The 24,958-nt window shown below is 39.7% G+C and overlaps 1 protein-coding gene across 1 annotated transcript; it reads left to right on the top strand.

Moving 5' to 3' along the window:
- Positions 1–1,240: 1,240 nt before the first annotated feature.
- Positions 1,241–17,349, top strand: LOC143963476 (gastrokine-1-like). The gene is made up of 6 exons (XM_077473110.1): positions 1,241–1,252; positions 2,505–2,546; positions 2,946–3,083; positions 3,931–4,041; positions 8,309–8,444; positions 17,249–17,349. Exons 1-6 carry the CDS (start codon positions 1,241–1,243, stop codon positions 17,347–17,349), a joined length of 540 nt encoding a protein of 179 aa, XP_077329236.1.
- Positions 17,350–24,958: the final 7,609 nt, after the last annotated feature.

Raw genomic sequence — 24,958 nt, 5'->3', positions numbered from 1 at the left:
GGGACATCTGAATCGCAATGCATTGATGCAAAGATTAATTTCAGCACCCCTAATAGGCAGCACTGACTGGAACTGATGATGAGGCACTGGTGGGCATTGATTGGCAGCACTGGGGGGCATTGATAGGTGGCACTAGTTGGAAAACGTAGGTGGCATTGTGGGCACTGGTAGGTGGCACTGGTGGGTACTGATAGGTGGGACTGGTGGGCCCTGGCAGGTGACACTGGGGGGCATAGACAAGGCAGAAGTGGCTCTCTGTGTGGGGGACCGATGACTAGCTCTTTTTTCCCCTCATGCTGTCAGTGTGAGGGAAAAGAAAATGTTTAAATACCATGATCAGCTAACATTGGCTGACAGCTGATCACATGGTAAGGGGTCGGTAAACACAGAGCGCACCCCACAGGGACAGGCTGACAGTTTGTCCTCCCGGCAATTAAGGCCTGTGCTGTAGCCGTCATTTCAGCTTCCTTGGCTGAAAACTATAGGAATTTGTACTTCCACTTTATTGAGACAAGACATGCCACTCAGTGTCTGCATCTCCGTAAAGGTCCTTACAAATCTATGGATGGAGTGATGTTCAGGTTGGCGGGGGGGTCAAGATCATAGCTCAGCAGAGAAGGCAGAACATTTCTCCATGCCCATCAAGTGGGATGTCATTATTGATGGGAATAAGCATAACATTTTAATATTCTTCAGTTCATTACATCATTATCAGTATCACAACCCATGGCTTCTTTAACATCTATCTAAAAATTATGCTCAAGAACATTTCTGTGTAATATATAAAATTTTCCTTCATGATCTCTGTGCTCACCAACAGTCACCACCATTTGCCCCCCTGAAAATGATTAATAATTATGAGAAAAAATGCAAGTGGCAGCAACACTTTGCAATGTGTTTGATGTTACATGATACACAGTATACACAAAATTCAAGACACTCTTGTCTGGGAATAATTGACTAAAATGTACACCAGTTCATTCAATATGGGTATTATCAAATGTATATCAATATCTTATTTACTGGGCTCTAGCCAATGTGTATCCCATAAAATAAATTTGCCCTGGTAGGAAAAGAGTGATAACATTATCAAAGTAATGCGTCACTTTGATATGGACCCCTTCCAATGATGACTGATCAGGGATCTGCCTACTTAATAAAGATTCATAGTCACACATATATATGCGAGACACGGCACTGTACCTCCCCTGCTTCCAGTCCTCTATTCCAGGAAGGCAGAATGAAGGCTTTAGTAAGTATTTTCAATTTATACTATACTTCTCTATACAGATATTTACATCTGTACTACCAACTGGTAATTGTTTTACAACAACATAAATTGTTCTAGCTGCTAGGTGTAGGTATGAATCTGTAGTCAGCGACATATCAATAGCTATTGAAGACTGAACATATAATTTGTCTGTAGGCACAGCGGTCACTACGCCTCCTGTAATCTTATACCATTCTCTCTATAAAGATATATACTATTCCTTATAATACGGTAGTATTAAACCCAAAATCAAAATGATTTAATACATTTCAGCTTACAAACTCTCAGATTTGGTGGCTCCATTTGTTTTCTTTTTTTCGTTGTTTTTTTACCTGGTGATCTGGCAAGTAAGTCTGTTATTTTTCAACTTACTTTGACAGACCAAGCTAGCTAAAAAATGATATGTACCAATTATAGTTGTACCACTAGCAATTGGCAAGAAGGAATCTTTGCATATGTTAGCCAGAGGATACATAAAATGAGGGTGCATTTTAGAAAACACGTCACTTTTAAGGGCAATTACTATAAATGTTATAGATGTGTGTGAACAACGCTCTAGATCAGTCTCCTATCTCCACCTCCACTAACACACAGACCAGGTGCTGGCCCTGTCCATGACAGATTCCAATGAGCAAAAAAGAATTCTGGTAAAATAACCTCTATTTCATAAAAACATGTCCAAAGAAACAATTTGTCACGTACCATATGTGAGCTATGATTAAGCACCAAAGAAGTGTGAAACGCGTTAGCATGGTAATGCTGTTACCCTCTTTTTGTGTTTTTGAACTTGTTTTTATTTGGACTTGCTGAATTAAAGGTTATTTTACTGGGCGTGTGGCCAACCAGAATTTTTTTTTGCTCATTACTACAAATAGTACTTCTTGAAATAAGGAAAATAAAGAATCCTCCATCAATTGTTGAAGACATACTTGACTTTAGACAATTTAAAAATCTGAATCCTATAAGTATTATCTAATGTAGAAGATGTGATGTAGCCAGGGATAAGTAAGCAGATATTTGCTTTCATTTTGTAAACTGAAGAAAAGAGAGTGTATTTGGTGGTAATCCATCGCACCACTCTATTTCTATAGTTAACCACCCACCATATTTCCCATTAGGTAACCTTATTGAAACCATGTATAAAATATAACTTTGTCTAGATATTGGACTAATGATGAATGTTCCATATTTACTGAACCAACTGATTTTTTTACTGTCTTTTTTCATTTTACAGATCCTGATCGCTGCCATTCTTGGCGTGTCCTTTGCAACAGATGTAAGTTAAATGCCTTTAAATATATATAATGAACTTACATAGAGAACCTATTAGCAGATACTGATTAGAAATAGCTGGGAACTGGGAACTGATGGCAATGATTTAAAGACTATGATTAGGCATATAGAATATTAACCTCATCATAGATACAACATACTTAAAGCATTTCATCAGTGTCAGTTGTTTTTATTAATCCCAGAAGGACTATTTTATGTGGAATGTTATACACACTGTATATTCAAATTTTACTTAAAACACATTTGTATTACACCAACCAAAGGTATTCTAGGGTACATGTACCACTGATTTATAGATTCAGGCATAAAAACATATTCATACATTTTTTTGAATGATGTCGCTTTGTAAATATATTTAATGTGTTTCATTGACAAATCTTAGAATGTTGCCGTCAACAACCAGGGCAATGATGGAGGAAATGTACATCAGACAGTGAACATTAACAATCAAGACAATGTTGCTAACATTAACCAGTACAATGGCTTGAACTCCTGGAACTCTGTCTGGGACTACCAAAGGGTACGTACCTTCAATATACAAAAATATGCATTTATTATGAGTAATCTTGTGTAACTAATGATCAATGTGGTTTACAAAGGATTTTTGTACAAAGCAACAGTTTTTAATTTCCTTTGACACACCTCATTGTTATTCTATATATAGTCCATCTACCTTTTCCTGCAAGCTATTTTGTATTTTGCCCCTGGTCTATCTCATCATATGATAACCCATTAGCTTATCCTGTATTCTTTGACATTACTAGCACTATTGGCAGCATAATTTGTGATCTTACCCTCTCATCTGAGCATCAGTTCAAAGCTAACAGACCATACGTCTACATATAGTAGAGCTAGCTGTCTACTCTTTTCACTTAGTGATTGTAAACAAGTTAGGTTTAAGCTATGCCTGTGTGTTGGCATCTTAATTTATTTAAAGCTGAACTCCAGGAAAAACACATGCCAGAAAGCACAACTTTTCCTCAGACTATACAGCTTAGTCCAGAACACACTCCAGTCTTAAATTAGTTAATAAAGTATTTGCACTAGACTTACTAATTTATGTCTGTGCTTTCCACTCCCGTAAGCATGTTCCCTATAAGCAATGCAACCTTATTCGCTCAGAATGATACCCCTTCCTCTCTTAGCCTGTGCTGCTAAGCAGAGGATAGTAGGCTGTTGATATCAAGTCAGATTGAGGTACTTTAACCAGTTCTTCATAAAAATACATATATTAATTTAATGAATATATAATTGGGTTTAATATTTTGCAAATAGCATTGAATTCTAAAACAAGAATGTGAAAAAGTGTTGTTTTTCTGATCTGCCAGCTGATTTGAGTCTAATACACTACTTATGCTCTATTGCAGGGTGTATTTGCTGCCCGTCTTGTGTCCAAGAGAGCCTGTGTGGTTAGCAGGATGAACAGGAATGTGGTACCTAGCCTGGAACAGCTGAGAAAGGCTACCCAGGAGAAACAAGTAAGAATAATGGGAGGACCTGGTATTTGCTAACGGATTTTTTATTGTAAAAAAATTAATTAAATGTGAATATTTTTAGAAAAAGTATGGTAACAAATACATTTTAAAGTGCAAGTCTACCCAAAACGTGTATTTCAGTTTTGAGTAGATATTAATGAGCTAAGTCTCCTTTTGGCTTCCAAAACAGTTTGTAAAAGTGAATAAGTTTAGACCATCTGTTGAGCAATGTTGTCTTAAAGCTTAAAGAGATATTGTCACCTTGGTATGTAAATGAGCGGCTTAGGCTGCTAGGAAGTGTAGTTCTGCGCCCATGCTCCAGACAAAGACAGATGAGGGGGTTCAGGCTAAGACTGCCACTTGTCTATACACAGCAGGTCTTGTTCTGGTGTGTAGCTCCCGGGATCTTCAGCTCTCATATATCAGATACTGGCACCTTGCCTATTCAAAGCAAAGGACCGCCCCCTGACCTATTGATACTTACCTTACCAGCACTCCCTCGCCACTTCTTCCTTCACCACAGCTTGGACAGCATCTGAAGGGATGTGCTGGAGCTGGAGAGAGTCCAAAGAAGGGCAACAAAACTATTAAGGGGACTGGAGGACCTCAATTACGAGAAATGGCTGAAAACACTAAATTTATTCTCGCTGGAGAAAAGATGCTTGAGAGGGGAAATGACAGCGATTTACAAATATCTCAATGGGGATTCCTGCATAGGAAATAAAATATTCAGTCCTAAGGATTGTAAAAGGACACGGTCCCACACAATGAGATTGGAGGAGAAGCGGTTTAACCTCAAACTGCGTAGGGGGTTCTTCACTGTTAGGGCAATAAGGATGTGTAACTCTCTCCCACAATTGGTGGTGGATGCAGGGAGTATGGATATATGTAAAATACTCTTAGATATATATCTTAAAGGACACAACATACAGGGATATGGGAAATCATTATAGATACTGCTACACAGGCACCTACACAGGTTGAATTGGATGGACTACTGTCTTTTTTCAGCCTTACCGACTATGTAACTATGTAGCTATGGATGATCAAGTGATCTCCTCCAGCATGAAAGGGCTAGGATCTAGCAGCCAATTGCTAGGCCTATGAACATGACAGAAAAAATGATGGCACTGTTATCCCTTGATAGTGACACCAACTTACCCTGGGAATGTTCATGCTAGCTGTGATGGAGGAAGGATCAATGGGGAAGAGCTGGCAAGGTGTGTATCAGTGAGTTGAGAAGGGGGAGGGTCATTTGAAATGTTGTCACCACATCTCCTAAAATGCCCTGTTTTTTTTTGTTTACTTTACTATAGATTTAAAAAAAAAAAGTTGATTTCAAAAGTGTTGTACCTTATGGTCATCTGGTATTTTTTTGTCCAGATGTGGTTGTGCCCTTTTAAGCTCAACCCAACCCAAAGGCCCCTTTCACACGGGACGGATCAGTAATGATCCCCCTCGTGATGATCCGCTCGCTCAGCGAGGATCGCTCCGTTGTCCCCGCTGAGCCGGCGGTGGACAGGGCGGTCTCCACACACTGTGCAGGGACCACCCTTTCAGCTCTCCGCTCTCCTCTATGGGGGATCGGATGAGCACGGACCGTCTGTCCGTGTTCATTCTATCTGCTCTGCAGACGGATAGAAAAATAGGATTTTCCTCCATCTGCAGAATTGGACCATAGCGGAGGCGGACAATAGCGGGTGTCTGCGGATGTGCATCCGCAGACACCCGCTATCCCATAGGGATGCATGTATGTACGTATTTCATCCGCAAACAGATGGATGAAATACGGACATACTGTCCGCATGTGTGAAAGGGGCCAAACTCTTTTCTAATATTTGCTGCTGAGATGTGGAAGATTAAAAGAACCTTCGGGTGTGTCCCCTCACTTTTCGTCCTGCTGTTCTTTGCCCTGTGCGTTCACTCTGTTGTGATGGGCTGTAAATGTACGTTGTATCTGTCCTTGTGTTTAAAGAATCTGGAAAATTACATTTTCTAAGATAAACTTATCCAAGCACACAGCAGTAATTGGGCATAAAAGCTATTATTTTTTTTCTTATTTCCATATGCACATGTGATTTGTTCTTTATATTATCTTTAAGCATCAATATTTACATGTATCTCTGCCAAGTGTAGCAAAACAGGGGAGGAGGTTTTTCGTTCTGGAAACAGTTTTCTTTATTTTGCACAAATGTAATTGAAATTTGAAAAAAAGCTAAATGGCAAGAAGCAATCCAATTCAACATAACATATACATTATGTTAAATACGTGTTTATCTTATTTAGTGTTTTACTCTTAAATTTTAGCAGTTTTGGCCATTGAGACACTTTACATGATGACAAGGAGATCATTTTTGGAAACTAGAGGCAAGGAATAAAGTGGGCTTGCTTAGAACAGCCAGTCATATTTAAAGTGGAGATTGAGACAGAGGTATTTTTGAAAATGATTGGTTTGTAAGCAAAAGGTGTCCTTAAACATACACATTTTTGTTGGTGCCAAGTAATCCAGCTATCAGTGCAGCCATGCACCTTCCAAAAAAAGTGGTTTCACCAGAGGGTCCTCAAATTTAATGACAAAAACAGGCACCAGGAAAACTGGACATATGTTGCACTGGGAACCTTGTGAATGTCCAGCAAGAGCCTAAAAAGCAGCTGTGTGGATGAGCACACCAGAAGGAGTGTTAATACAAGTAAAAACATTCAGGGGCAACCACAATTGAAATCATTGATCGGGACAGTCGTGAAAGGACAAACAATCCAAAAGCTTAATGATAATTAAAATTGATTAAGGTCCCAACAATTGATAAATTCAAGTCCTTGATCCAATTGGAAATTCCACACCAAGAAATGGGAATGGATCACAACAGTCTCCTGTAGGCTGCCTTGACAACTCCTAGGAAAAGACAATAAAATGCCAAAAACAGTCTGGCGCCAGGAAAATGGGACATATGTTGCACTGGAAACCTTGTGAATGTCCAGAAAGACCCCAAAAAGCAGCTGTGTAGGTGAGCACACCAGGGGTGTGAATACAAGTAAAAACATTCAGGGGCAACCAAGGACAGTCTTGACAGGACAAACAATCAAAAAGCTCAATGAGAAAGTACATTTATCAACACAGGGGCCGGGCAAGAAAATTTGAACGGCTGTGGGGTCCTTGGCTTAATACCCCCAGGTTGTCCCCCCTGGAGCTGGTTATGGATAGATTGCTTGCCTAATGCCGCGTACACACGGTTGGAGAATCCGTCGGAATGCGTCTTATCGGACCGTGTCGTCAGATAATCCGACTGTGTGTGGTATGCATCGGACTGATTCCGTCCGAATCTCCGTCGGACCCAATTTTCCAACATTTTGGAAATATTTCCCGACCAACTGGGCCGGTCGGATGTAATCCGATCATGTGTAGAGAATTTTGATCGTACCAAGTGCCACACATGCTCAGATCAAATTCCTATATCAAAGCTATTGGCTACTAGCCTGAATCTAGTCCCATCGTAACGAAATTACGTCATCACGTTCTGAAAGATCGGATTTTTGGACAACTTAGTCCGACCGTGTGTATGAATTTAAGGTGATTATAAACAATCACCTTGTAAAACAACCTATTTTAGGTAGTTTAAAATAGAAATGAAAGTCAAAACATTTGTATATCGCTATAATAAAGGTAAATACCCTTTCCCCTCTTTTTTATAAGTGATCACATCCCCTCTGTTCTCAGCTGCATAAGACACACAGAGCCACAGAGAAAGGCCATGCAGGGGGGTGTGCCAGGACACATTTTATTGTTCGAGGAGAGCAGACTGAGTTCCAACACAGCTAGAGAACTGACCACGGTGTGTACTCCTGTTTAGTGTGGTCAGTTTTTAATAGGAAAGCAGAGGGACTGACAGGATCACAAGGGATTTAACACAAAGGAAGCAAAAGAAAGAGAACAGGAGACTTTTTCTTACAAGTACATGGTACAATGGGCCTGTATCAGAAATATGAAATGTTGGGTTTACATATTCTTTAAGCCAGACTACAAGTTTTATATGTGTAATTCTTAGCAAAATGCTACCTAAACTGTGAGACCCACATTCTAAGAATCCTCCCCATTCTAGGAATCCCCTTTGTCAGTAGATAATAAAAATTGTATTTGAAAGTGCAGGAATACACAGTATATATACCCTATCAAATATTTACAGAATTAATTCAGAATAAATTCACTAAAACATGATTTGGAACTGAGTTACCTGTTTTATAGCCAGTATGTCATATATATATTATTTTCCAGAACCCCAATGCTCCTCCTCCACGATCTCTGACCTACACAATCTCCCAGACCCGGGTGAAGAACGTGGCCCAATATGGCAGCCAGATTGAAGCTCTCTGCAAAGGTGTACCAACTTTCTTCGCCCAGGAAGTACAAGGTATACCAGAATTTTCAATGGTGTCCTTTTCTCATAATGTTATGTTTAGTTCATTTAAAGTAATGGTTTAGATACATATTTATTTACTGTGCTATATGCCAATGGATGAGTTATTTTGTTCAGTCATCATAGTTAGGATTTACAGACTTCTGCTACACTACTTAGCCAGGAAGATCATTCTACTGCATCTTGGTTCATCTTTATAGCTTCTTAAGGCATCTCCCTGCTCACTGGAAAGAGGTGATTATGCTGATCCTTTGTCCAGTTAGCAGATTAAAGGTTGAAATGTGACACAGAAAACTGTATTGCTGAACCAGGAAATAAAGTGTGCCTATGGCCTTGGCTCTGCATTGCGGCAGAAACATGGAAATCATGAGACTAGCTATAAGAAAGTGCAAATTCTCAGACAGGTAAAACAGAAATGTGCATATTAAAATTGTGTATTTAGCTGACTGCTCAGGATTTTAATTAAATAAAGTAGAATTCCAAATTAATTCTCAAGCAAAGCTCAACCAAAAAGGGGTAGCTTCGCTTGTTCCCACCCCCCCCCTCTCCACTGCCACATTTGGGAGAAGGGAGCGGGTACCTGGTCTTGACAGGTACCCACTCCCACTTCTGGTTAAGATTGGCATGGCGATCTACAAGTATGTCCAGCCCCTCCTCCTTCCCCCTGCTGCCTGCTGGGACACACATACAGGTCCCAGAATATGGCTGGACCATTCACAGAGTGCTGCGTGACTCGCTCACGTGCAGTAGTAAACCTGCTGTGAACCCTGAAGGCTTCACTGCCAGTTTCCCTTAGTGAAGATGCCGGCACCTGCATCGGAAGCCGATTGAAGAATCAACACGGGTGTCAACATCACTGGATCCCTGGACAGGATAGTGTCCTTATATTAAAAGTCAGCAGCTACAGTATTTGTAGCTGCTGAATTTACATTTTTTTGGGGGAGACTGGAGCTCCTCTTTAAACTGTCCTCTACCCCTATACTAACTTAGCTGTGGAAGAAAGATGCAAATACTTACCTAGTTTCAGGCCTCTCTGGTGTGGCCAGGTGATCTTCCCTGCCAGCTGAGGAATAGGGAGGGTGATTGACAATGGCTGGTAATGCCCGTGCGCTGACATCACCTATATGCTTACTATAGCCCTTTCTTTGTTGGTACTCCCCCCTCTCCCCTGCAGTCAATGATAGATGACACAAGGGAGCCAATCATGCAAATGAAAACTATACAAATTTTTCTTCTATGGGTTAGTATTTATAGGTGTTGGGGCCAGTTTAAAGATTAGTTAAGACTAGCTTTCTGTTTCAATTCTTTAACGGCATAACAGATGATTATCACACCCTTTTTAACCTAGTGATCATTTATAATTGATTCACTGGATTCAGCACACTGAATATTGTGCTATCTGTTTTGGTGGCATTTCCATATTCACATTGTTCATGTCACTTGTTGTCTTTATTAACTTTTACTTTCCTTTTGTAATGCTTTTCTTTGGCTTGTTTAAAAACGCAAAGCTGTCAGTTACTGATTCCAAATAATCAAAATTTTGATTTAAAATGCAATAAATTTGGTCTACAGATACTTTCCACAGTAAGATACTGTACATGAGGCCCTGATGTGTTTATTGTAGCTAGTCAGCTTATTATGTGTTGGTGTTATATTTCCTCTTGGTCTCTCTTAGGTACTGGTCTGTTTGTCAATCTACATGGCTGCACTGACCTCGGCATTCTGAGATTCTTGGGCATCTCTCTGTGTGGCAATATTGGATGTTAGAGTTGTGGCCCTTACTGCTCCTAATCTAAATGACCGTGCCTGGCTGCTGTGATTCTAGTCCCATCTGATCTCTACTCGTCTAACTCTTGTGTGTCCACTGGTCAGATTGTCCGTCTTCTCTGTTTTTGTTTTTTTATATATAAAGTAAGATCATGTGTTTAGTAATAAATGACTACTAAGAACACACAACTAACTGTTTTCCAGTCCTTCCTTTGATAAGCACTGCTACTATTATCACTATTATCTTCCAATAATAATTGCATGCATCTACAGTGACGGGTCATCATAACAAATCTATATGGGTTTTATAAATTGGTTTATATTAAAGCGACTTAAAGCTGAAATCCAGCAATACAATTGAGCATCCAGCTGAAAAACATATATAGTTGTTATTTTACCAGCATAAGATTTGCATTTCTGTGGGATATACACAGCCATACCAGACAAGCCTGTAAGGTTGGTGATGACTTTTCTCTACTACAGTTCAGCACTTTCTCTTCAACCTTTTATTGGACAGTGAAAATCAGAAGTATCACAGTGATTCATCATCCATCTGTTCATTGAGCTCTCCCCATCTGTCACAATATTCCCTCAGCACATGTTGGACTTAGTATGTATCTACCACAGGGTGGTCCTGGGAATACATTATATAGAAAACATGCCACGTCCCGATATTCAAATTTTAAAAAAAGGCTCAGCAAGTATTGTTGACAATGATGGACTTTTTAGGCATTAAATATAGATATAACAAGAAAAGGAGGAGTACATTTAAAACTGTTTTTATTTCTAAAACAAACAAAATCTCAATGCCTCAGAGCATGATCTTTCACTGTCTAACATATTATAAGTACATCATATTCTACATATATTCCCGTAGGCATCCGATGTGGGAGCATCAAGGAACAAATAACCATCAATACGAAAATAGGTTTATACAGACAGTATATTACAAATAATTCAACTCAGAGATACTCAAATGCTCTACATGTTTCGTGTTCACCATAATGCTTCATCAGGAGCTAATCATTTTCTATTCCCTATGGATAGCCAAAAAGAAAAAAGGTGGCTCTATAAGGATAAGGCAGTAGTATAGCCCGTATATAATATACAGAATGGCACAAAAAGAATCAAAGACTCCGGAAATACAGAGCAGGAAGAAAGGGGAAGGATTATATAACCCGTGATCTTCCAGTTGTTTCTCAATGTTTTCCAATCTATCGTTGAGATAGAGGGGGAAAGGGAGACCGACCCTCAGTGCCTTATTAGCCATGTGCAATGGCCTCAGTGTTGTCTGTCCTTCTCCGAATCTGATTAAACCAGTTGAGTTTACAGCACAAATTAAACTCTTGTTCAAATCAGCTTCCCCTCATTCAAAACCAGCATATATGCAGCACGCTTGCAGCAGTGACAGCTAAGCTCAGCATTGCTGCAATAAGGGCAGAGAACGTGACCTGCACACACAGGCATGCGCAGGGGGTGTGGTGGGTGTGCCTGGGGACATCCTAATCACCCCGTGTGGCGCAGATTCCCCCTGTTGTCTGGTGCTGATATTTCACCAAAGCCTCCCAACGGGGCTCCCCACAAAATGTAAAAAAATAAACAATATTATTGTATAAAAATAATAAAATAATGAAACTAAAAAAACTACTGACACTATCCACTGCCCTACTGACTGACCCCATCCACTATCTTACTGACACCAACCTCTGTTCTACTAATACATCAACTGCTCTACTGACACCATCCTTGTTTAAATTTATATATGAGTGTGTGTCTATATACTGTATAAATATATATATATATATATATAAACACACACACACATGCTGTACCTACACACATGTGTGTTTAAACTTTGAGGTGCGCACCCTAATGCAACAGGCTGCGCACACCTATGACTGCACATGTGCAGGTTGTGGACAAGGGAGAGCACCCACTCCTGTGATGCTGATGAGGGTGCCATAAACGGCCTACAGGTACAGTATATTAATTACATTAAGCAACATTCAAAGCTGCACAGTTTATTTTAAACTATTGGGCCCCTTGACTTCACAGTCAACTTTATTCAAAAGGTGAACTTAGGCCTCATACTTCACACACATTGTAAACACTATTTCTCCTAACAGGAGAAAATCAGTGTTAAAAACGCACCTAAGCCAAGTTTTTTCCTAATACGGTTAGGCGTGTTTAGGCCCTATCAGGCACATTTTGGGGTGTAGTTATTTCATTGGTCATAATTTTTATTTATTCTGACTACTGAATTGATCAAGAGCTAAACAGACCTACCGCTAAGCAGTGTTTAACTCCTTTTGGCATGGTTTTTTATGCCCAAAAGCTCTTCCGTGTTTAGAAGGAGCATTTACTGCCTCTAAATGCTGCTCCTTAACTCCTCTAAAGGCCTATGTGTACATGGAATCATAAGAGTTTATTTACCAAAGGTAAATAGACTGTACACTTTGCAAGGGCACTTTCTCCAGAGCTTAGTAAATGAAGTAAGGCTTCACTTTGCAAAGAATACCCAATCACATGCAAGGAAAATGTAAAAAACAGCATTTTTGCTTGCACATCATTAGATGATGTAAGTTAGCAGAGATTCCCTTTGTTTGCTAAGCTCTGGAGCAAATGCCCTCGCAGACTGCACAATCTATTTACCTTTAGCAAATCAACCCCAAATGCTTTTATCGAGGTGTGTTCAGGGGCTTAGGCAGAAAATGCCAAAAGGCCCAAAAATGTCAGTTTAGGAGCAGCAGTGTGCATGAGGCCTTAATCTTTAAGTACATTTACCTTGTTACTACCAGGGCCCAGTGTTTATAACCTTAAGGCCTCTGGTGTTAGTTAAAATAGTCATTTGTGTGTCATTTTTTACCATAAAGCATGATGGTCATCTTAGCCTCTAGCTTGACATGTGCTAAGGATGGGCATTATCCTCTGCAGCATGTTAAATGATAAACACTGGGTCTGGCCAGGGCTGGGCAGTGCAAATGTTGCCTGGTCTGCATTTGGGGACTGTACTTTTACAGCTGAAAACTGATAAGGAAGGAGGGTGTGGAGCATCAGAGACCCCTCTGTGAGACAGAATCTCACAGAGGGGACCAACATACTGCTAACACCCTGGTCTCAAAGTAGAAGTAAACTTGTTGTTTTCTTGCCTATGTTCATCTACAGTGACATCTTATACAGATCAGTTACATAAATGCCAGATGTTGAGAATATTACTAGCTCTTTTTTCATAATTATTTTATGTCACATTTTGGTCAGATCTCCAGTAGTACTGTATTTCAACTTCCATTTTGACTAAAATGTATGAAATATTTACCAAAAATGTTTGTATTTATTGCAATCATGCAGTGACCCAGATACATTCCAGAGCCTAATTTCAGTGGTGATTCAGTTCGCATTGTGCGCTATACAAGTATTTCATTCATTCATTCAGTGTGAATAGATTATTACACATGTCATTTGTTGCATACAAGAAAAAAAGGAGGCTCACAAAAACACAAGGAGAACGCACAGATTCTACAGAGATAGTGTCTCTTCTGAGAAATGGTCACAGGACTGCAATAAAATATTGAAGACACCTCTTGGGGTGTACTCACACTAATGATTATGTACTATACCTGAGCATGTTTGGCCCTCAAACTCCAGTTCCCTTGACGATTGAGGTAGTTCAGTACCATGTTTGGGCACAGTTCAGCATACGGTGCCATGGCTCACCAGAAATAGTCTGGGGGAAGGTTCAGTTGGACTCAAGCCTGAGAATGGAACTTGAACACTGGAGTGCATTAGATCTCTTTATACTCTTTTAGTAAGCATACAAGTGGCTTAAAGCAAAACAAAACTCTCCATCCTTTACAGTTAAAAGCTGCCATCTTAGCTTATTTGATCTGCAGTTCCCATGGTGCTGCACCTGATCAGTTATGGCACCTGCTATTTGATGGCTTGATCGTTCAGTTAAGAGCACAAACAATTGCAACAGTTATCATTTAAAACATGCCATGAATAACTGTTTTTGAAATGGTTAAATCAAAGGGCTTAATTCTGCTTTAAGTATTCTTGAGCACAGCACAATGCGAAGGCAAGCTAGTGAGGGAGTGGGGAAAGTCATGCTTGGGCAAGGTACAAGGCAACCATACCTAGAGTGAGGACACCCCTAAAAACAACATATTTATTTTGGTGAAATAAATAAAACCTGATGTATAATTAATTATTTAATAAGCCATATCAACCAGTTAGTTTGTTTTACCTGAAATGTACATATATCAGGCCAAGTTAACAAAATCATGTTTTTTAGGTTTTACTCCTAACAAGCATTGTCTGTTACTGGGTCAACTTGATAGCACATTCCTCTACTATGGACATAACTGACCTAGCCCATGCAGGTACCATCTGAGTTTGTAGCTCTTGAGAAACCAAGAGTATTCTAAAAGCAGGGCCTGTCACATATTCCAGTGGTTGGCATTTAGGATATAGTGTAAAACTCCTTTAAAGCTCCTCCCTAGATATTAACAACCTTGCTCCCTACCAACTGTTTGCTGACTTAGTTACAAAACAATCCTAAGCTACAAGCCCCAAATGCCTTTAGGGAAATAAAAGCCCAAGATGCTTACCTAAATCCATTGTCATGTGACATGAAAAGGCCCAGAGTCTTCTGTCTGCTTCAGTTCAGAGAAGGGTCCTTCTTCATGTGCCCACATCTGTGCTTAGGCGATGTGAACCATTCCTATTGGGTGTCCAGTGGCGGAGGCCTCTAAGGCTCCAGAAAATGGCTTATCATCACAAAGAAGAGAAGGGTTTGCATTGGCACAGAAAACTGTGTTTGATCTGTGGTCTCTATGTGCAGAAGCACCAGCAGTGAGGGGTAAGGATGGTGGAATCAGGTAAGGAAAAAACACTGTCATAGTGTTTTTAATGAGGCAATGGGTGAGAAGGAGTGACGGGACAGAATTTGTGTATGCTCAGAGATGGAATTTAAAATATCTAACATTGCCCTACACAGTGATTGCAGGAACAAAACATTTGGCAGTCAGTACAGCAGCAATATTTTCATTTTCTGGCTTACGTTTGGAATTTTCTAGATTAATGGATCTCACAGTAGTACATAAACATGTTTATTTTTGGTGGTATTACGTCAAGGATGCCTAAGCATAAAAAAATGTTCAGAAAGATTAAGTAAAAGAAAACAAGGACAAGATAATTGTCATGTCATCTGAGACTGAATTGCTTCCACCCACTGATCTATCAGGGAGACGCGTGATTCAGCACATGCAGCGAATTAGTATTAAAGCCAAGAATAGAAGAAATTTGCATTATAATGTTCTAAAACGTATTGCCCTGGGAACACATGAAGAAAGCAGAACTTTGACTAGAGAAATAAAAATTGATAGTGTTTTACATTGACAGACACATTAATGGCAGAAAATAACCAAATTATATAATGAGTGCAGTTAGTTTCCATTTATTTTCCTATTATCAATGTTTACACAATGATTTTAATATACTACTTCTGGCGATATAGTATTACAGTATGACAATTCTAAGAAAAAATAGTTTGTTCAAAAGTTATTGGATGGTAAACCTACTACCCAACATTCTTCTTTGCAGATGAGAGCCTATTAAGTTGGGCTTTGGCATTTCCCTCCTTCCCTCTTCTATATCTTGCTGCTGCCTGTATGGTGTCAGAGAATTCGCCATATATATCAGTTGGGCAGCAACCCAAGCAGCAGGGAAAGGACGGATCTGCCATGAAAACTACAGAGAACAAGATTTTCATGGCTTCAAATCTAAGAATAATTTTTCACAAAGGCTTTCCATAATTGTGCCCGATCCAAAGAAAATGTTTGTAGGTAGTGGTCTTCAATAGGGAAATATTCTATTACTGCAATTTACTGTGTAAGTAGAGGCACTAAACATTTTCAGTAAGAAGGGCCTTTTCACATCTGTAACATTCATTCCAATCAGTGGGGAATTCGTGAACAGATCCACTGCTGAACCAGAGCCAAATGGAAGAGATGCCATGTTTGTGCCATCCATGTTTGTTCAGTTTTTTCCTCCATCAAAAGATGGGAAGTATGATGGACTCATGTTAAGTCTATGGGATGGAGGATGCAAACAGAAATTACATATTTTTTACCTCCAATACATCAGGTTTAGGTCTGAATAATCACCCAACCTATTCCAATGTTTTATTCTTTAGACCTAGATGTACATGGAGGTAATTGGATGTAAGCGGACGCACATCTGTTTACATCAATCTGCCCACATTCTAAAAGGGTAATGGTAACTGTAAGCACAAATATGTGAGTGCATACAATAATTGGAATGTTAACTGGCTAGGCAATTAGTCCATAACAATATATCTGGCAGTTCAGGGGTTAAACAAGTATAGTGGCTGGTCAAATGGAGGCTGTTTTCCTCAGACAGCTGGCTCTGTAGTAGGCAAGAAGAAGGTAGAGAAGGAAGCGCCACCTGAGTGTAGTATTAGAGAACGTTTTAATGACATAAGGTCACACTTACAGGAAACAGGAGTTAAAAAGGCTCATCTGTGTGTTTGATGGTCCATAGCATAGTCCTCAGATCCGGATCCGTTGGTGCTGCAGAGATGTGGGGCTGCAGTTCATTGTAGCTTGGCCTGGAGCACGTCCTGTGGCCATCAGGAAGAGGCTGGGGCCGGCGTGGAATGCACGTGGAAGGCACGTAACATCACGGGTCACACGATCACTTCCAGGAGTACTTCCGAGGGAGGACTTCCCCCAAAGAGAGAAGCTGGAGCTATTGCTTCTTCAATTGGTTTATTCTAGCATTGAGCTTCAGTTTAGATCTACCTAAAAAGAGTTGGCCATTGCACCTAATTACATGGTGACTTCAATATTATAACCCGTATTTCAATCAAATATGCAAGCTTCAATTTTATAATATGTAATTTAAAAAATAGCTATAATTAGGGTAAGTTTAATTAACCAATTGATGTGTATGATGAAGTTAGCTTTAAAGATTTTTTTTTTTAATCTCATTGTTTTTACATTGTGTTATAGATCCAGACTTCTATGGAACAGGATGCTCCACTAATGGAATTGTCAACATTCTGGGAATCACAATTTGTGGGGGTCCCGTCAACTGTGTAGAGCAACTGTAATTTTTCACTTCTCCTCTAAGATGTCAGGCATCTTCTCATTTGATACTAGCTTGATGCATTTTCATTTAATAGTTTAAGAAATCACATAGACATAAAATTGCTTGTATAAATGCCATTTTCTACAATAAATAAATTGTTCAAAAAACAGTGTGAGCTTTGTTTACTATTGGGGGAGCTTCACACAGGTGAAACTCCCATAGGAAGCTAAGTTATACAAAGTGGAAAAAAGAAAAACCTAGGTCTGTTGCACATAGCAATCAGATTTCAAATGGCATTTTTTGTTATCTTTGGTTTTAAAATAGCAGTAGGAATCTGTTTGCTATATATTCTTTTTTTTTTTATAACCTGATCGTTTTAAAGGTAATAGTGCCCATCCCTGTTCTGTCTACTGTTGTCGTACCTATGCATATATTTGTTTAGAGAATAGTTACTGTGGAATACATATAAAGACATTTACATAATGCGATTAACGGTTTGGAAATCTAAAGCTAGTTACTGTATTATTAATAAAACAATATTAAATAAATAGGGGGGGCACCCTACTGATAACACCCACAAAACCACACTCTCACACCCTCATTTGTAGCCTACCCCTGCCTCCCAAACACTTAGTCACAGACTTTTGGAATAAAATGCAGGCTTTGGAGGTATAAAGACAAAATACTGTACACCATGATTCAGAGTTGAGAGCTCAGGTTTGGATAGCACAGAGAGTCCAAAGGTCAAGATAAAGTAACACAGAGTTCAGGGGTCAAAAATGCACAGAGCTTGGGAGTCAGGATTAAGTAATGCAGAGAGTTCCAAGGTAAGGATTAAGGAACTCAGAGAGCTCTAAATTCAGGATTAGGTCATGAACAAACTCCAGGGGTCAGGATTAAGTAATGCATAGAGTTCAGGGGTCAGAATCAAGTGATACACAGAGTTTAGGGTCAGGATCAAGTAACACACAGAGTTCAGGGTCAGAATTAACTAATGCCATTGGTCAGGTCCAGGGGTCAGGATTAAGTAATGCAAAGTGTAATGTTTATGCAGAATCACTGTGCCCCTTAACCCCTTTCTCCTGATGCATGCTGGGGGAGGGGCTGTACCAGGAAGTCAGTCACAGTGTGTGTGGGACTGGAAGCAGCAGCATGATACTTAGAGGGAGATCTGTTGTATATGACTCCTCCATGTAAGAATGTACATCGCTTTCTGAGTGAGTAATAAACCCTTCCCTGGTTAAGAAGTGCATCCAGCCTGTGTGTAACTTTCTGAGCAGACACTGGCAGCATTGCTAGCAACATCCTGAGAGACCCTGTGTCAACGGGACATAACACACAGAGTTCAGGGGTCTGGATCAGTGGATACACTGAGCTCAGAGGTCAGGATTAAGTAACATGCAGACTGCAGGTGTCAGGAGTAAGTAACCTACAGAGTTTAGGGGTCAGAATTAAGTAACACACAGAATACAGAGGTCAGGATTAATTCATGCACATAAATCATGGGTCAGGATTAAGCAATGTACAGAGTTCAGGGGTCAAGGTTAGGAGTTCATGTATCAGGTTAGGGTCAAGTTACTCACAGATTGCGGCTTGTGTCTCAGTCATCCTCAGGGCCAAGCAGCAGCTGAATAGTGAAACATTTTTACCAGCTCATCTCGCTGCATTGTACGTGCCATCAATCCAAAGCAGCATGACTAGAGTAGTCTGCACGTTCGCGGCAGCATAAATTGTGCTGCACTTGTGTAGCACCATTTTTGCATGTGACAAGTTTGAGCATGCGCACAAAGTTTACGGTGACCAGCTGCTGGGGACAAGCCCAAGAAAATACAGTTCAGATCACTTACAAAAGGGACAGGAAAAGGAGCGGAATATAAACCTTAAAGTGACACTAAACTCATTTTTTTACATAAATCATTCTAAAATATGAATTATACTATGGCTCAGTTTTTTTTTCAGGCTTAATTTTTTTTGTTCTTTGCATACTCCCTATCCTCCACTGATGCACCTTACTGCCACCAGTCCATGTGGAGTGAGCAGTGCATTTCTGCTCACATGCTCCTCTATATGTGTACTACAATTTCCATAGAGCTTTATGTGTCTGCAGGTAGATGTGTAGGCCATCTCGGGGGTGAGCAGAAAAGGGTGGTTAAATTCACATATACAAGGGGAAGCAAGGGGAACAACGTAGGCATCCTAGAAAAGGAAGTCTGAGAACAATAGAAAAAAAGCTTGCATTTGAAATATAAGACAAAGGGAGAGAGATGGAAGGTACATTCCACTTATATTCAGACATATTGCATTTATTTTTTTTGTAAACGTTTATAAAAGTTTTTTTATAAAAGAGTTTAGTGTCACTTTAAAGTGGTTGTAAACCCACTACAAAAAAATAAAAAATAAACCTGAAAGACAAAGGCATAATGAGCTATTATGCTATGCATTCTAGCTCATTATGAAATACTTACCTTAGATTGAAACCCCAGCTGCGGTCCCCACACACTGGTCCGGCCAGCAATATTGTTGCCGGAGTTATTTCCGGGTATTGCGGGCTGTGGCACTGTGATTGGCCGGAGCCGCGATGCTGGCAACAGCACATCAGCTGAAGCAACGGCACGAACACGCCTTTGCTTCAGTCCCATGCTTATACAGGGGATATCTCCTAAACAGTGCAGGTTTAGGAGATATCCAGGGTAGCTACAGGTAAGCCTTATTATAGGCTTACCTGTTGTAAAATGTGGATTGTAAGGGTTTACAACCACTTTAAGGTAGAAGACAGTTTTAGCCACCAGTAGCTTATGGTCTTTTTTGCAGCTGATCTTTCTCCATTGCTGGCTTACCATAACTTATTTTACACTGAGTCTCTGTATGGAGGCAGCCATCTGGATAGAGGCAGGTCTTTGCTTCCTCATGTCAGAGCCTCCAGAAAGGAGAACAATGAGGAGTGCAGTATTGAAATCACCAAATCCAGATCTCAGAAGACTAGTAGTCAAATGCTACAGATATACAGCTGTGAGGCTGGATGCGCAGGAGTGCCTAGGCACCCTCACATACAAAGAAGTGCACTGCTATTTTTTAGGAGGAATTCCAGGCAAAGGATGAATTTCAGTTTATTACTTTAGCACTTTTAATATTTCCTAATATTCACTATAACAGATTTTAACCCTCCTGGAGGTATTCCTGAATGTGGCTCATGGTTATTTTCAGTACCATTAGCGGTAACCCGAGCCACATTGCATTGCAGAAGCCTGGTACAACATACTTACCTTGTCACCAGGATCCTGCGATGTCCCCCCGATGTGTCCTCCACCGCGCGTCATGACGCATGGGGGCGGAGTCTGGCGGCAAATTTAAAAAGTACAAAAAACATAACACATACAGTACACTGTAATCTTACAGATTACATTACTTTATCAAATGATTTCATGTCCCTTTTGCCTCTAGTGCTTTGTCCAGTGCTCTGCATGCAGTTTTATATTATATATACTGTTCTTTCTGCCTGGAAACTTGAGATTGTCCATAGCAACCAAAAAGTGTCCCTTTACGTCAAAAGTGGTTTTAGACCAGCTAGAAAACAGTGATAGTAAATTAGAACACTTGCAGAATTGAGCGATAGTGAATCGTGGGGGAATTCATTTTATTATTATTATAATATATATATATATATATATATATATATATATATATATATATATATATATATTTTTTTATAATTATTTACAGGTATAGTTGTTTATTATATTATAATTTATCATTTCATGTTTCAAACATTATCATACCTGGGATGTCTACTAGACAGATATAAGTGAGTTATTCCTAAGAATTAAAAGTCTACAATATAAAACGCCAAATATCCATGTGAAACAATGTACCGCTTTGAGATTAAAAAATCTGACATAACCATACCACCTACGTTCAGGTTAAAGCCTGAGATTAAAGATTATTTTAGGCTGGTGTACTTGGATATTGTTAGTAAAGACATTTTATAGGATCATAAAGTCAACATTTTTCATGTATTGTGTTCTTAATAGGATGTATATACCTTATATAGAGTTTAATTTATGGATAGTAGTTTTTTCACTGTTAACTCTCTTCCTGGTATTTCATTGCTACATTGTTAATGTTCATATGATCATTTGTAAATAGTTGCTGACATCTAGTGGTTGTTTTCTAGAACTATAGAAAATGTGTTCTCTTTAAACTTGAACATAATAAAGCAGTACTTTTTTGCTCTAGATGAAACCTTTACTGAAAATATTTGGTAGCTGCCATTGCTGACACCTTTATAACTTTGCAAGTTGTCTAGCTATTAAAGTGACCCCTGGATACTTACCTGTCCCTCTGTCAGTGCCACCAAGCTTGCTCCTTACTGGTGCAAAAGACTCTTGTATATTGGGCACGTTTCCAGCTGTATTGAATGCCTGGTTTCCCTCTTCTCTCAGTGGTTTCTCCTGCTAACCCCTGCCTGTCCTGCTGCTTGCCTTTATTCTAATGCAAAGCTACCACAGTCCAAAGAATCTTTCTCATCCAGCACTTTGGCCCTGTTGACATTTTGCGATTTGGGATCACAGGCAGAATCACTAAGATTGTTCCTGCAAGCCCAAATCGCCTGGCAATTGCAGCACAATACGCTGTGCGCATTAGGGTGCTATTATCTTTAAATGGCACCCGAACATGATGTGATTCTGCCATAATAGTCCCATGACAGGATTGCGTGGCAATCGCAGCTAATCGTGCCTTTCTGTGAATCTTGTCTCCTGAAAAGGAGAAGAAGCATCCTTTCGGGTGACAAATGTGAAAAGAGAAGCCCATTCAAGTGAATTAGCTGCCCTATGCAACACACAGAATTGTGTGCAAATCACTTTGGGGCCAAGGGATTGAGCCACCTGGCAATGTCACCTGGTTGCACTGCCCCCTTGTGACATCACCGACCCAGCATGCACCAGATGGTGACATCACAAGGGGGTGGCACCATCAGGTGACGTCCCCAGGTGGCTCCACCCCTTACCTATAAAAGAACTGTCAAATGGCAAGCCAGGTATTCGGCGGTGTGCCTTAGTTGATAGCAGAGTTTTTTTAAATCCTTTTTTTTGTCCAGAAGTGGTATTGGCAGCATGATTGACGATGGATCTACAGCTGAGGGACATTGTTTTTTTTATTTTTTACAAGATTTTTAGAGATGTCAATAACTGTCTCTGTGTTTTTATTATTATTTTTTTACACTTTTTTGGTGAATGGTTAGGGATACTATGTAGCCCATACTCCTTCACATGGGGTGCCAGAATTTGAGGGCCCACTTGTTAAAGGCAGATTTCAGATTCCGATAAGGCCTGCCCCAAAGCACCCAGTATAGTTTACGGGCCTGCCAGGCTGCATGCTTGGCTAATGGTCTGGTATTTACTTTGGGGGGACCCCACACAGGTTTCTTTTACATTTTGCCGTGGGATTCTCCTTAAAATCCATACCAGACCCGAAGGGCCTGTTATGGATTGGAGGGGGACCCCCATGTGTTTTTTTTTTACTTTTTTATTTCCAGCAATACCCAGCCTAGCCATACTCCGTGATACCCTGCAATACTCGGTGATACCCTGCAATACCCAGCCATACTCAGTGATACCCAGCCATGCTCAGCCATACCTAGCCATGCTCAGCCATACTCGGCTATACTCGGCCTCTGTATGTGGCCAGGCTGTGGAAGTCTCACACATGTGGTATCGCTGTACTCAGGAGGAGTAGGAGAATCTATCTTGGGGTGTCATTTTTGCTATGATCATGCTATGTGTTAGATATATTCTATAAATGGACAACTTTGTGTTAAAAAAAAAGCCATTCCACGAGTGTGCGCAATTTTGAAGGGTGACATGTTGGGTATCTATTTACTCACTGTAACTTCATCTTTCACATTATGCAAAGACATTGGGCTAACTTTACTGTTTGTTTTTTTTAAAGCACAAAACATTTTTTTCCCCCAAAAAATGCGTTAGAAAAATTGCTGTGCAAATCCAATGCATGATAAAAAGTTGCAATGACCGCCATTGGGTTCTATGTAATTTTCTAGAAAATAAATTATGATTTTTACATGTAGGAGAGAAATGCTCCAGAACTATTGATAGAGCTCCCTGCATGTTGTGCCTCTGTATGTGGCCACACTGTGTAAAAGTCTCACACATGTGGTATCGCCATACTCGGGAGTAATGTGTTTTGGGGTGTCATTTGTGGTATGCATATGCTGTGTGTGAGAAATAACCTGATAATATGACAATTTTGTGTAAAAAAAATCTTGATTTTGCAAAGAATTGTGGGAAAAAATGACAACTTCAAAAAACTCACTATCCCTTTTACTAAATACCTTGGAATGTCTTCTTTCCAAAAAGGGGTCATTTGGGGGGTATTTGTTCTTTTCTGACATGTTAGGGCCTCAAGAAATGAGACAGACCGTCAGTACTTCAGGTGTGATCAATTTTCAGATATTGCCACCATAGCTTGTGGACTCTATAACTTTCACAAAGACCAAATAATATACACCAATTTGTACTTATTTTTTTACCAAAGATGTAGTAGTATACATTTTGGCCAAAATTTATGAAGAAAAATTACAAATTTGCTGAATTTTACAACAGAAATTAAGAAAAATTTATTTTTTACAGAATTTTCTGTCTTTTATAGCACAAACAATAAAAAAAACCCCCGTGGGGATTAAATACCACCAAAATAAAGCTCTATTTGTGTGAAAAAAAGGGCAACAATTTCATATAGGTACAGTGTTGCATGACTGAGTAATTGTCATTCAAAATGTGAGAGCACCGAAAGCTGAAAATTGGTCTGGTTGTCCAGTGGTCAAGTGGTTAATACCACTTTAAATAATGCTGTCACACCAAATATAACATTGCTATTCAAAGAGACAGGGATCCTTTAAGTTCTAATTTAGACCTTTTAGAGAAAAAGCTTTACAATTTTTAGCTATCAATCAATAAATCGATAAGCAAAATGGTGCAAACTAAATATTTACATCTGTCATCTGTCTGTACATTTCCTTTTATTTAATGCTTGTTTTTATTTTTAGCTGTCTCCTAGGTTCTCCAATGGGCTTTTTTTTTTGGCCATTTTCTTCAATATTTGCAACGTAATTTCTTTGATAGATGAGGTGACAATCTCTTCTTCAGCTAACTATTATTTATGTTGTGGGTCTGCTACACACAAACCTTCTTTTTGTTATTAATGTATGCACTGCATTAATGATAATAATATTCATCATTTTCAGCACCCTGAAATCTGCCTAAAACATCAATGATGTTTTTGAGTCTTTTTTTAACATCATTGATGTCTTCCTTGATCTTCTGTAAATCCCGATTGCACGCCATGCTCTCCCCGATGAGGATGTGTGCACTTGCGCTTGTGAAATTAGATTTTTCTTCCACAACATCCACATCACCTAAAATTAAAAAAACACACCATGTATTATAAATATGCAGGCATACATTCATTACCTGAAGCTGTGGTCTCAGACACTCTCCTGTTATGGTCACGATTTTGCCAACTTTATAAACCTCTCCTTCCTCCATATCCTCAGGTTGTGGTTTGGGAATTTCCCCTGCTTTAGGAGGTTGGGGGTCCCTGGTGTCCTCTGACATCCT

This window comes from Lithobates pipiens, unplaced genomic scaffold (genome assembly GCF_037356315.1).
Source record: "Lithobates pipiens isolate NorthernLeopardFrog02 unplaced genomic scaffold, aLitPip1_a1.2 Scaffold_8, whole genome shotgun sequence".
Lineage (NCBI taxonomy): Eukaryota > Metazoa > Chordata > Amphibia > Anura > Ranidae > Lithobates > Lithobates pipiens.
The sequence above is the reverse complement of the archived record's forward strand: the minus strand, read 5'-3'. Positions and strand labels throughout refer to the sequence as shown.

What these genes read in the sequence shown, in the direction of transcription:
- LOC143963476 (XM_077473110.1), top strand. An exon ending in AGGCTACCCAGGAGAAACAA is followed by an intron (nt 4,042 to 8,308) that starts GTAAGAATAATG and finishes ATTATTTTCCAG; the next exon opens with AACCCCAATGCTCCTCCTCC. An exon ending in CTTCGCCCAGGAAGTACAAG is followed by an intron (nt 8,445 to 17,248) that starts GTATACCAGAAT and finishes ATTGTGTTATAG; the next exon opens with ATCCAGACTTCTATGGAACA.